Below are 13781 nucleotides of genomic sequence, written 5' to 3'. Positions count from 1 at the left end.
AAATTGCAATTACTAATCCATTTTTATATGTAAAGTATGACACCATCACTGTTTTCCTCCAGTCTGATGTTCCAGCATCTGGAATACATCTGTTACTATGAGAGACGATATACACAGGGTCACAATCCATAATGATTTTATTCACTTTCATGTCCCACTGCCTCACACTGAAACTATTGCATTTTTTACTTTGAAATGACATTGCCAGTACAAAACAATTCAACTGAGTTAATTAGGAAAAACATGTATACATACAATCAAATTTAAGTCCCAAACGAATGCAAACACAATTACAAAAAAACTATTCTTGCACTGAATAGAAAAGCTCCAATGTTGCCTATCCAAATATTTAATCTAGTGTCAGCTTGATATCAGTATTGGACCGTTGCATTCCTCAAAAGGGCAACCGAAAACAGTGAATAGGGCCTTGGCATGAGCATACAAAAAACTAGGTGGTCTTGAAACATGCAGGTAGTATCCTGTCTTATCTCCTCTCCTTTGTTCTATTCTTCTTCCCTACTCCTCTTCATTTCTCTCCGGCCTCTTTGTTAACATTGGCTGACCACAGAGTTAATCACAGCCAGAGCCATTTAACTCTAATCAAGTAATATACTCCCAACGGCCCACATCATTAAATGATCACATTATTTCTTTAGCCATTCCTCTTCCCAAATTGTAGCTGCTCAAACTTTTCCCAACCAATTAACACAAGTCTGTTTCAAGTCAACTGAGTATGACATCTGAGAGCAGTATTCAGGGGTAAGATAGATTAGTAATACATATAAAATAGAGAAGTAAAGATACTGTGATACTAAGTGTAGGCTTGAAGAAAGCAGCTCAGGGATCAGCTGGCCTCATAGTTATGCGTTATTAATGTGTTGTGTGGTCGCCACCTCGTCTGGCTCGAGGAAGCTATTTATGTGACTTTCTGCTTGGCTCACATTACCAGACTGTTGAGCATCTCGGCGGGTCTAGGTTAAAGCCTGGGTCGCCCATAGGTCGTTCTGTGCGTGTGAAAGTTAGGAGCACAACGAAAAGTAGACTAACAGCAAAGAGGAATGCAGGCTTGTGGCTGTTAAACAGAGACCATGGTGTTGCCTGTATTAAGCATTTGTTTCTCGATGTGTGTACAGTTGGTGGATGAGACATGTGAGGCTCTTTTGCTAAATATCCCTGTCATTTTTTCATCTGTTTAACCCTAATCTGCTGCTCAAGTGTGGGTGTGGGTGAATGCGCATGTGTGTGATTCCTGGTGTCCATGGGTGTTTTCCTTGGCACTGGCAATAATCCACCTTGCTGTGGACACACACACACACACACACACACACACACACACACACACACACACACACACACACACACACACACACACACACACACACACACACACACACACACACACACACACACACACACACACACACACACACACACACACACACACACACACACACACACACACACACTCTCACCAATGATGGATTAGTCTGCTAATCTCTTAGATTCCACAGCATTTGTGCACATGAATGCATGCGCGCAAAAACACACACACACACACTTTACTGTGCACTGCGGTTTGAAACAGTGTCAGTTACGCAATGGCAACCATAACCAGGAGCCATCAGTAATGTGTGTCAGCATATCAGTGTGGTCGCAGTCATGCCATTTTGTCGAATGTGCTTCAGAAGAAAAGTATGGAGATTTACCAACTGTTCACATGTAATGCGTCCTACATTCCTACATGCATACTTCTCCAAAGCTTTAGTGCCAGCAGTGTCAGACTGTACAAAACTGAACCTCAGACTAGTTAGGTTCAGTTCAGTGTAAAGTCTAGTATCTTGTTAATATACCAATGGGTGAAACATCTTTGATTGTATTTCGACCTTGACTAAATGACATTATGTTGTTCATATATGCTTACTGATCCAGCCCCAACAATGAAGTGCAGCTGATATGTATTGCTAGATGCCAAATAGAAAGAAATTAGCAAATTGTGAAGATTATTCTAGTAATATGACACTACTTCATCTAGAATGGGGTTTGAGGCAACTTCACAACTTTATGCTGTGCTAATTATGTGCATAATCATTAAATGAGAAGGTGCTATTAGGGACAATAATTGATGTGAATTCTCAGTTAAACCAGGGCCTACTGTGCTCAGGCTGATTAGTGGCTTGATTATTGAGCTATTGAGTGTAGTTGCAGTGATATCCAGCAGAATCAACCACCTCCAGTTTAAAACCTCCTATTATTGGCGATCTGTCCCCAAATGTCTAATCTAAAAAGATTCTGCACATGATGGTAAGTCCAGTATATGTTTATGTCCAGACGGTCTATACTTATGGGCATTTTCTGATTCTTACCAGCTTACATACCTCTCTGTATGACATTAAGGAAAAGCATGCAGGCTTCACGCTAGAGGCGGATCAGATCAAGCCTTTTTTTTAGGCACTAGTATTAACAGCAGTGTCATTAGTTGTCATAGTAACATTTATTATATTTATTCTGTGTTTAAAAGCACAAAATAGCATCAGCAAAATATATTAATATGGTCAAATGTTCTACCGTACAAAAGTGAAGGACAAGGTTTTAAATACACTTTATACAACTAGAGGCATGCTCAAAATCCTCCGGGAACATGCTGAATATTCAAACTCTAATTTGTCCAGCTCAAATTGGCATGATACATTTTGACATAACACATGCATGCACATGTTGGCATATTCTGAATTGGTGGAACTAAAGTAATGTCAAAACTTTTCTAAATAGACAAAACGAAGTGCTAAAATTGCTGAACATTATCAAATCAAATCAAGTTTTATTTATATAGCACAGTTATAAACGATTTTTGGTCGAGCCAAAGTGCTGTACATATAATAAAAATAGCCTACAGTAGAGACACTTTACAGCAAATACAACAGCACAGATTGTTCAGAATAGCAGTATGAGAAAAACGACACCCTCTGTCCTTAGACCCTCACATCGTACAAGCAAAAACTTCCAGAGAAAACCCACAGTTTAAGGGGAACATGGGAGAAACCTCAGGGAGAGCAACAGAGGAGGGATCCCTCCCCCAGGACGGACAGACGTGCAATAGATGCCGTGTGTAAATCGAAGAGACAATACATTTGACAGCATATAGTCCGAATGTTAGGAAATGCATGTGTCTGTAATAAGAAGATGAATCCACGAGGATGTCAGCTACAATCCTGTGGAAGCCTTCAGGGAAGCAGCATGGCGAGACCCAAGGCAAGACCGCAGAGACAGGTTCAGCCACGACCCGAAGTTCTCAGACACCAGTGTGTTTATTATCTTTTCTGGTATCCAAGGGAAAAAAAAGGAAAAGTGCACTTAGTCACACAGTGATTATGACATAATTGAAAAAGACCAGCATTTTGACTCGACTCCTGTTTTGTTCACAGACTACCAGACAAATGACAGAGACACTTTGGCTTTGAGTCATTCTTAATTTCCTGTTGCCCTGTTTTCTCTGTGTGTTTCCCACCATGTCTAAAAGCCGGTGACTGTCAGTCTCTCCCATGCTTTATACCAGTGAGCACGACCTTATTCTGCCTTCCCAGAGTGCTGTTTAATAGGGGCCTTCCTCTCTGGTGAACAGAGATAAGCTAATGGTTAGGGAATTGCTCACCATTTCGTACAGTGTCTGTCAAAAGAAAAGGGAAATAAGTGATGAAGGACTGTTATGGGGTGAATAGTTTCCCTAATTCTGCCTTCACACACAGATTAACTATCGGGTGAGGTTTGCTGTATGCATGTGTAATTTTAGGAGAAATCAGATAATTGGCTTGCTTTGTGCTGATTGGCCTCGCAGAATTTGACTGATTAATGCAGAACACCTACTCCGTGAATTGTAATATATTTGAATAGATCTAATTCATGTGAGTTTTTTGTTCTTCTCTGTGCACCAACTGCGCAATCAGTTAAACATATTTAATTCATCTTCTTTTCTGGGACATGAACCGTATTGTTATTATGACCATAGTTTATCGTGCATTCTTTGACGTTTATTCAGACTGAGGCAGCAATTCTGGAACAGGAAATGGCAAGAGCAGGCTGGAAATTGGTTAATGCAAGAGAAAAGTGGTCTTGCAGTATGGAATGAAAACATGTTTTTTATAGCTATCTCTAAGTACAGAAAATGGGATGTGGCTGGTATTGTAAGCTCCGAAAATTGACGGTCTCAAAATCATTAACATTAGCTGCCCTCCCTCTCTGTTGGGGCCCTTTAGAAGCTTCTATTGGAGCCTCTCACTGAAACAGCCCTTCTCCAGATTGAGCTGTCCTCCTCTGCTGATTACTCTAGTATCCTCTGGCTATGAGACTTGAAGTGTGTGTGCGAGTGTACGTGCGCGAGAAAGAGAGCGGATGAAAGTGTGTGAGTGTAAAAGCAAGAGCCGTGACTGGTTGTTAAGGATACATTTTCGTCTTCCACTCTGGCTAACTGTCACTCTCACCCAAATATCGAAACACACACACACACACACACACACACACACACACACACACACACACACACACACACACACACACACACACACACACACACACACACACACACACACACACACACACACACACACACACACACACACACACACACACACACACACACACACACACACACACACACACACACACACACAGCTTGCTCCACTTAAATGGAAGAGACTGCCCTGCTTGTAACATTAGCCGACTGTTAGGTTAGCCAACTGGAAACATAATGCTCTGTTACAGGTGACCTTTCCTGGACCCTGTGTGTGTGTTTAAAGCTGCACATGTGTGTGGCCCCTAATTTTGAGAGTATATGAAAATGCTTCTCTATGTTTTTTACGCATAAAACAAAGCAATCTTCTAGAGACTGTGTGCCTGGCTGCATCTGGAAGCCTCACACCTCCAAATATCCATTTGTGTGTGTCAAGTGTGTGTATTGGGCTTCTCAGTGAGTATTGTCCTTTTGCACAGATGTCTTTTGAACGGCAGGCAGCTAGCAGTCCAGGCATTTAAACGGCCGTCACAGGGGCTGACAGATTGCAGCGGACCCCTGATTGCGCTGTATGCTATTCCTCCATCAAGCGTCTCTCTCACTCTCCAAATCCTCCCTCTCTTTTTCTTCTCAATTCTGGACTTCACTTCATCCCCCTTTCAATACATTTTATTTTCTCATACCGACACACACAAATCAAACAGACTAACATACGTGTGTCCTTCTCCAGGTCCAAACTCTCTCTCTTTCTGTTGGTGTGTGGATGTGAGTCACACCATGACCAGTGATAGGGTGCTGAGAGAAGCTCAATGTCACCTTCTCCTCCTATCTGGGCAGCCTGTCCTTCACTTTAGTGTTCGAAGAAGAAAATTGCCTTTAATTGCTCCACTTTAGAGTTGGCCTGGATGATGCTCTTAAAGGGCAGATACAGAAACATGGTTGACACATAATCAGTGAAGTGCATGGATTCTCGTCATACCTTCATTGACTGTAAAACAAAACTGCTTAGATTGCAGTCTGGATGGGGGGGGGGCGGTTGCAGCGATAACCTCAGCCCACGTCTACAGTAAATGAAGCTTAGGTGAGACACAGGGGGCATGCTTATAAGAGTTGTGAGTGAATGTGTGCACGTCCGTTTGTGTGGACATTTGAGTGAACCCATGTACAGTAATGGACTGAAGAAATCCATGCAAGAGGATTTCAAAGGTCCGACAAGCAGGGAAGAGAAGAAAGGCAAAGGAATGTCTGGCAGGTAGATGCCTGTCACAGCAGGGCCTTTGGGTGGGAAGGTAGACATTCAGTTAGGTGCCTCTTCCATGGGGGGAGTGGGAAGGGAAATGCTACCACAGTGTGCTGTCTGCCTACAGTATAAATACTGCTAAACATTAGGTGAAGTCAGTGGCACAATAATATCAAATAACAAGGGAGATGACACATTGTCACTAACACATTTTTATCACCTAATTTCTAACTGTAAATCTAGCACTCCTGAGCCAGACATTAAACAGCAATCTTTCTGCCTACATGTGTCCACGTCTTTGGTGATTGTATGTGCATTCTGAAAGAAAGGATCTATATTATTTTAATCAAGCAGTTTATATAATTGAAAGCACAGTATGTGAAGGGGCATCATCAAATGCAGTTAGTTAACTGAACTCGAAAACACTTTTCTTTTTACGACTCTGGCAAAAAAGGGTCACAGGCATAAGGTGACAACAATAACTTGCTCGTTGTCTTCAAAATGTATATATATATGTTTTTTAATTCTCCTACATATTAACATCAGCATATAGAAGCACATCGTTCTTACCTCTACGCCTGAAGAAGACCACTGAGCTCAAAGGATGCGATCCTATCTGCATACTTGCCACGTTTTTTGCAATGTTTTTGTCTGCGCACCTTTGTGTATGTCATTGTAACAGAAGCTTTACAATATTGTTATGTTTGATAAGAAAGGAGCAGTCTATCTTAATTGTATTTAGAAGTACAACAGAATAGTTTAGAATCTATTATTTCCTTTTCCCACCAAAATCCTCTCACTGTGATTTGTGTGCCATATTCTACATAAATCAGAGCCTTTTTGTTAATCATTGTGTGCTTGTGTGTGTGTACACTGTGGGTTCATAATATGTATGTGTGAATGCTTGTGTATGGATGTTAATAGTGGGGAGGAATCTTTAAAAGTGTCGTACCACATATTATGCTCCCTTCTACTACAAATCACCCACATGATTTTTGTTCGCCGGGGGCTTAGCTGCGTTGATTTGGAAGATTATTATTTCTGTCTTACAAACGTTCTTCTCATTTCCGCTGCAGCTCGACTGCTGTTTTAACCAATGTTGACAGCTCTTGTTTGAATTCTCTCATATGGTATTTGGTTCTGTGTATGTGAACACACACACTGAGCCAGAGATCCTTTCTACTTCTCGTCTCGTTTCCTGAGTTTGTGTATCTAGTATGTGGGTCTGTGTTTGTGTACGCACGTGTTTGCAAATGCATGCAAAGGAATGCGTGTCAGAAGTGCTCATTAAAATGGTATGGGAGCTGTTGCCGTGCTCCTGCTCCACTGCTCCCATTTCCACAGAGTTCTCCACGTCTTGCCAGGTAATCAGGCGGGCGAACACATGCTGCCCTGCCACCTCCACTGCCAGCAAGCGGGGTTTAAGGCCATACAATCAGCCACTGCCAATTTAAACTGTCATGTACACTGTTGAGTATTTTATACAGCAGCAGTATAAGAATTAATCTCAGTTTTGTTGATGGAAGCTCTTGATGCTAATGCCATGTTTGTTCTCCCTCTGCTTTTCTTCAACCCCCTTCTCCAATTGTCCTTGACAATTCCCTTCACCCCTTCCCTTCATCTTTTCTCCTTCTTCCACCTTACCTCTTTCTAGGGGAGCACCTGCGCATCTGTCCCCAGGGTTACACCTGCTGCACCAGTGACATGGAGGACACCTTGGCCATGCTGAGCCGCAGGGAGATGGAGGGACTTCTTAAAGATGCTGGCCGGTCCTTACAGACCTCCCTCAATGGACAGTACAAGGCCTTCGATGGTGAGTTTGTGTATTCACAATACGTGTATGAGGGAATTACATGAGAGAACAACAATAATCAGCTCATCCCACTTGAACATTTGACACATACTGTACAAGGACCTAGTTTTGAGTGTTTTTGTGTCAGTTTTGATGGTCTTACCAGTATCTGAGTTTTTATTACACATGCCCAGCCAACACAACATTGCAGACAAACACATACACTGAATATAAGTGTAAGAGATAAGTCAAAGCCATTGTGTTGTACACTTTGCAGAATGATGAAGAGCATTGATCTACTCACATGCTTCACAGAGGAAGTTGGTAATTCCTTGCAGTGGTGTTGACAGAAAGCCAAGTTGTTATTGCTATTATTAAAACTTTGAATCCAATTCGCATCCAAAGAAAATGTGATCCATTTCATCAAATGTGCTTGCCTATTCCATGCTAGGATTGGATATTATTTGAATTCCATCATCTGAATTAAATAAGGCTTCATACACTAAACAACTACTACACATGTCTGGCTTTAACTCTTAGATCCCATGACATATTGCAGTTCCCAACTCAAATCATTCAAGTAAAAAAGGTTCATGTCATAATTGCTGCGATGAGGAATACATTATAGCAAGAGTCTGAATCACTGAGTCTACTCTGCACCATAGGAAAATGTTGTTTAAGCTCTTAATAATGTGGAATAAAACCAGTACTTAATTGCAGCACTCCAAGTGTGAGAGAAGAAATGAGAGAGAAAGAGAGCGATTTTCAATCTTAGGAAATTGACGCACCAAGGCAATTATTTGTGTCTAATGACCTGCTCCAGTTAATAGAAGGGTATTTCTGTGCTCCACTTGTTCCCCTCGGCCAGTCAGCGACAATGGATCCGTCAGCCGAAGCTCTGAGTTTGGCTAGTTAGCCTGACCTTTTCAGATCACAGTGATTAGTGGCAGAGTGACATTTCTTTACTCCTATTCCATCGCTCTGTGTCCTTCTTCTTCATAGTCCCTCCTTTTCAAACAAGGACTCTCGGCTGTGCCAAAGAGAAACCGTCACGCTGCCAAGTGCACAAACACGCACACACATTTCCAGGACATACAAATTATCTCAAATAAGATTATGTAATCCTACATTTCTTGAGCTTTCCCATTCTTCAAGGAAACACCTCATTTAGCAAAGCATGCCAGTAAACAACACAGACTACAGACACACACATTCAAGCAGCACTCAGCCCTGACCTTTAAACATTCTTACCATGCGCATCCAAAACCTTGTACTTAAATACACAGACACACGTCACACACTTGCTAAGTGTGTTGCCTCATAACAAAGTAATTTTGAGCTTGTTTGTGTTGTTGTGTGTTTGCCAGATGTGTTCTTATACATTTCCCTAAGTCTTCTCTTCTCTCCAAAATGCAGAATCTTGCTCCGGTCAACTTTATATTTTTTTCCCCCTGTTTTCCATGTCCCCTTATCTCATCCCATTAGGCATCAGATGGGGTTTTCGGAGCTGACAGAGGAGGATAGAAAGTATGTGTGTTGAGACCTTAAGGTCGAAAAACCATCTGTTGTTGACTGCGTTCTCTGAAGTCGGGAGCTTAATGATAGACTGGGGTTAATTGTACCATAATATGTTACATTTGCTGCCACATGAACAGCGCAATTTGGAAAAATCCAGCCATTCTTAGATAAAGCATCCGGTTGTTATTGTTAGCTGGTGAAAAGTGCAACATTGAGATGAGTTACCTCTGTTTCAGGCTTTGATAAACATCTACACTTTTAGCATTTCAGAAGTTCATTGGTGTTTGGATCTTGGGAAAATATAAGTAATATATGTGGTTGAAAATAGGTGAGAATTAGCTCATCCCTGACTAATTACAGAGTTATCTATTAATTTTGCTGAAGGAGAGCACAGTGACATTGTACCATTCTGCCAGTGCCTGCACATCTGGCTGTGTTTAGCAGGGTGTGGGCTAGCTAGCGCCATGTGGCTAAGTGTAGGGTGTTACTGTTCCAGCCCAGGCAGACTAGGCCTTTTTAGGTCCAGGGATTTTGGAAGAAGCCCCAACCAAGCCACAGATTAGAGGACCAGCGTGCTCACATACAGCTGGCTCTCTGCCTGCAGTGTGTACACTGAATGCTATATGTGAGCATGCAAATGCTTGTTCATATTCATGTATTCGTTTGTAAGCTTCAGATTTAATGTGAGAATTATATTGGTCTTTGTCTACATTATGTGTGTTTGTGGTTTGCACTTACTACTCGACAATTCTTCACGGTCATGTATACTGTGTAGAGAGGTACAAACTAAATAATATATTGTTTCAAGCTAAAACGCATCGTATAATGCAGATTAAGAACAAAGGAGGTGAAGGAGAGGACCAAGTGAAGATGAGACAGATGGAAGGGAAAATATGAAGAGAAAAGGGGACAAGTCGTCAGAGCAAGGACGAGGGAAAGAGATAAACAGGTGGAAATTGAGAGTGGTAGCTAGAGAGAGAGAGAGAGGGAAAGGGATACACAGAGAAAGAGAGATGGCGCGTATATCTGAAAGTGAGAGGGAAAAGGTCAGAGAGGACACAGAGAGTGATGGCACCAAAGGGAGCTCTGTGTTAGATGGCCACCAGGTGTGTTAGACAGACGGAAGCCTTAAACCTGGCAGGTGGTGTTTGGCCTAATGGTGCCGTCTCTAGCATCTGGATTCACTGTGTGTGTGTGTTTGTGTGTGTGTGGTGTGTTCACTTGTAAAAGCATACATTTGTGAATTTATACAAACGGTTCTTGTTTAAACTTCATAACAAGTTTTAAAAATCCTGTCCTGAATCCACTGCTTACAAAACGTGAGGTCTTCCAACACCATGCCTTGATAACAAAAAAGGTCAAATTTAGAAGTGGGTAAGACTTTTTGTGGCTAGAAATGAGATAAGTGAATCCATGCTTTTTCTTCAGTCTTTTGATGTTAGAAAACAAGTTAAAAGCACATTTAGCTGAGCCTGACCTCTTGTGTTAACTCTGTTCATGGCTAGTGCTATGTTTCAAGAGATAAGGCTTAGTCAATTAACTGAAACTATTTTAAACAATTGATTCATCATGAAATGTGTTACTCACGTAAAAAGCCAAATGATGAATATTTTAGGGACTTTTTAGAGATAAAAGAGTTAGGGTTGCAGAAACTTGACTCATTACTCGCTTGTCTTGAATCATCATTACACACACACACACACACACACACACACACACACACACACACACACACACACACACACACACACACACACACACACACACACACACACACACACATTCTTGCACAAGCACACAGTATTCATAAGCAGCCAAATGCTTATTGGCCAGTATGTTCCAGCCCATTAAAGTGCAAGGCAGATCAGTGGTCATAGAGCTTAATCTGATTTGAAGAGTACTGGCTGGCTGACTTGCTTATGGGTAGACTCATTTCTAGATGACGAAGCAGGACACGCTTATTTATTCATTTAAGTAGCGCTCTGAACATCTCCCAGCTGGACTGTAATTCCATCTCTTCCCATGGAGATAGACTGAGGGGAGTAATCTACGTGAATGACATCAAGTACTCTCTATTGCATCCTATCAGTTTCAGGAAACAGGCCCTAACCTTGGATCATAAGGCCAGGTCTGTCTTGCCATCACACGATAACTAGCAGCCGCCTGCTGAATTTCTTTTCAGATAATGGTCTGCCAGCTCACTGAGACCTCTGAAAAAACACAGCTTGGGTCATAGGCAAGTGAAAATACATGCATTTATAGGTCAAAACTGTAATACATTTAAGTATATGACTATATTTCAATACCCTTTTACCACACTTAGCTACGGTGTTGATTTATTTTCACGTCTAAAGCACACAACCAATGCTTACTTGGATTGGACACTGGTGGCACACTCCACATCTGTGTTGAAATATTCCTTCAATTAAGCCACAGATTGAATTCACTACCACCTCTGGCCACCTGCCTTCTAATGTCCTGCTTTCAGGGTCACCTCTGATGACATCATGAGAGACAAGGACATCTGCTCCCATTGTGGTGCTTGATTGGCTCATTTAATCTGCATGCAAATCACGTCGGCGGGGACCTGGAGTACACTGGCCTAATTATGCCAAACGCATAACTCAATGGGAGCGATGGCGCCTTAGAAGGATGACATGAAAGACAGAGAGAAAAAGAAAAAGGAATGCAGTCTTTGAGAGGATGGTGTTGGGGCAAGCAGTGGAAAGTTAGATGAGTTTGAGGGAAAAACAGAACCAAATGATATTGAGGGTAAGGAATGGCATGGGGTTTGGGAGGTAACAAGCATGGGAAAACCGATGCAAAATAGAACCAGATGGATAGAAGAAGAAACAGACATGGGTAAATGGTGCATAAAGGGAAAGTCAGAAGAGGGAAAGAGAGGAAGTGGAATAAAAGCTTCCACAGAGAGCCTGTTGATAAATGACATGCATTATGTGGCATGTCGGCTTGTTTAATATAAGGGACATTTTAATAGCATCTAAATGCTGGCTAAGGCGGGCTTGCAGAGCTCCTGGGGCTCAGTTTGTGTGTGAAAAGTGTCGTTATTGATGGAGACTCAGACTGACACATAAACAGTCTAATGGCTCCCATTTCGTCCTTTATGCATGCAATGCGCCCAGGACAGAATTCTTTGTTTGTGCCTATTATTTGTATTCTTTCATTGCCCCTCGCACAAGTAAGGAACTAAGAATGAAAAGCAGAGGATCCTACTTGTGGTTGGGGGTCTGTTCTGGAAAGGGAAAGTAAATGTGATGAAAATGCATAAGGTGGGATACAGAGTAGAGACTAGTCTTGCTGTGCCTGAAATATTACAGCTCTCCGTTTCTCACTCTGACCGTTTTCAACTTCTTTTTTTTTTCTTAAAGATAAACTCAAACCTAGAGGAAATGTTTCAGGGCTTGTTTATCTGTTTGCTACCTAACAGTCCATTAGGTAGCTTTATACAAATATTTTTGTCAAATTAAGGAGGGAAATAGTTTGGCTCACTGAAAGGTTGATTTGCATTGCGTTTTATGCATCAGTCAATCATCCATCAGTCTTATTGTCAATAACCAAACACTATACATTTTAGATTTTAGATCATCATTTCTTAACCAGGAGGCTTACTATGAAAATAGATTTTCATGCTTGAAGACAAGTCTAGCTGTATTTTCTGCCGTTGTTATTGTTTCCTTGTTACTGCTGGGAAATGTCACGCACTGTCAAATGCCTCTTTAATGCCTAATGTACTGTACCGAGCGTATATTTGTGAGTGAACCTGAGAAATATGATGACTCTCAGCTTACAGGTAGCGACATGACAAAGTCAAACGGCTGGAACTCATGTCTTGAGTCACATTAATGTTGCACAATTCCTTCTTGTGCAAACACCTAATATTCCCAGGCATGATTTGGATATTGCCCAAAACTCATGGCAGCCATCAGCAAATCAACATGTTTTTGTTTTTCAACACAGATCAGACCCAGGTGCAGCTTAGTTTTTACATCATTAGAATAACACATTTAGAGCAGTGTACAGCCTTGTCAGCCTGTATGCTTTCTGAGTTTTATTTTTTAATGCACCAATAGCACCTGATCTTCTCCTCCTCTCCTCTCCTCTTGGCATATGCTTCATCTTCTCTGTGTCTGTCTGCCTCTCTCCTCCCTGCCAAAGAACCATCCAGCTAATATTATCATTCAGCACTTGCCAAATGGACAAATAGAATTAGGGCTGTCAAATATGAAAGAGATATACAATGGCTGCTTTTGCCGCTCTGTTTCCCTGTCATACTCCCTTGTTTTTTCACTGATCTTCCTTTTCTTTTCAATCTCCCATGTCAGTATTTGGCTCACAGTTAATCTGTCATGTTTCTCAGTCAGTTTATTTATTTATGGCCAGTTACTGTACAGTATGTGAGCATTTATATGAATCTACATTATACTTATGCATTAAGTATCAACATCAGTGAGTATCTACTTTACTTTATTCCATTTACATGTGTGTCTAGGATAATTATTCTATACAAAAAAATAGTGATTAGAAAGAAAATAGCTTTTCCAAGAATTTGGATTCGTTACAACCTTTTTTTTTTATTCTTCAGCATTGTCCCTTGTGCTTTAAAACATTCCCTGCACGTGCAAGACAGTTAACTGCCAATTGTAGGAAACTGAAACCAAAATGAGTTTTCACTGGAGAGTTAGGTGAGAAAAGACAAGTCATTAAAG

The 13781-nt window shown here is 41.3% G+C and overlaps 1 protein-coding gene across 2 annotated transcripts in view; it reads left to right on the top strand.

Moving 5' to 3' along the window:
- The window catches only part of LOC117462160 (glypican-1-like), a 63037-nt gene that overhangs the window by 29338 nt on the left and 19918 nt on the right, over positions 1–13781 (top strand). For both annotated transcript variants that reach the window (XM_034104247.2, XM_034104248.2), the window contains one exon: positions 7399–7557. In XM_034104247.2, the coding sequence (XP_033960138.1) occupies positions 7399–7557 (159 nt within the window). The remainder of the gene's footprint in view (positions 1–7398; positions 7558–13781) is intronic.

The sequence above is a fragment of the Pseudochaenichthys georgianus genome, chromosome 17, assembly GCF_902827115.2.
Source record: "Pseudochaenichthys georgianus chromosome 17, fPseGeo1.2, whole genome shotgun sequence".
NCBI lineage: Eukaryota > Metazoa > Chordata > Actinopteri > Perciformes > Channichthyidae > Pseudochaenichthys > Pseudochaenichthys georgianus.
The sequence above is the reverse complement of the archived record's forward strand: the minus strand, read 5'-3'. Positions and strand labels throughout refer to the sequence as shown.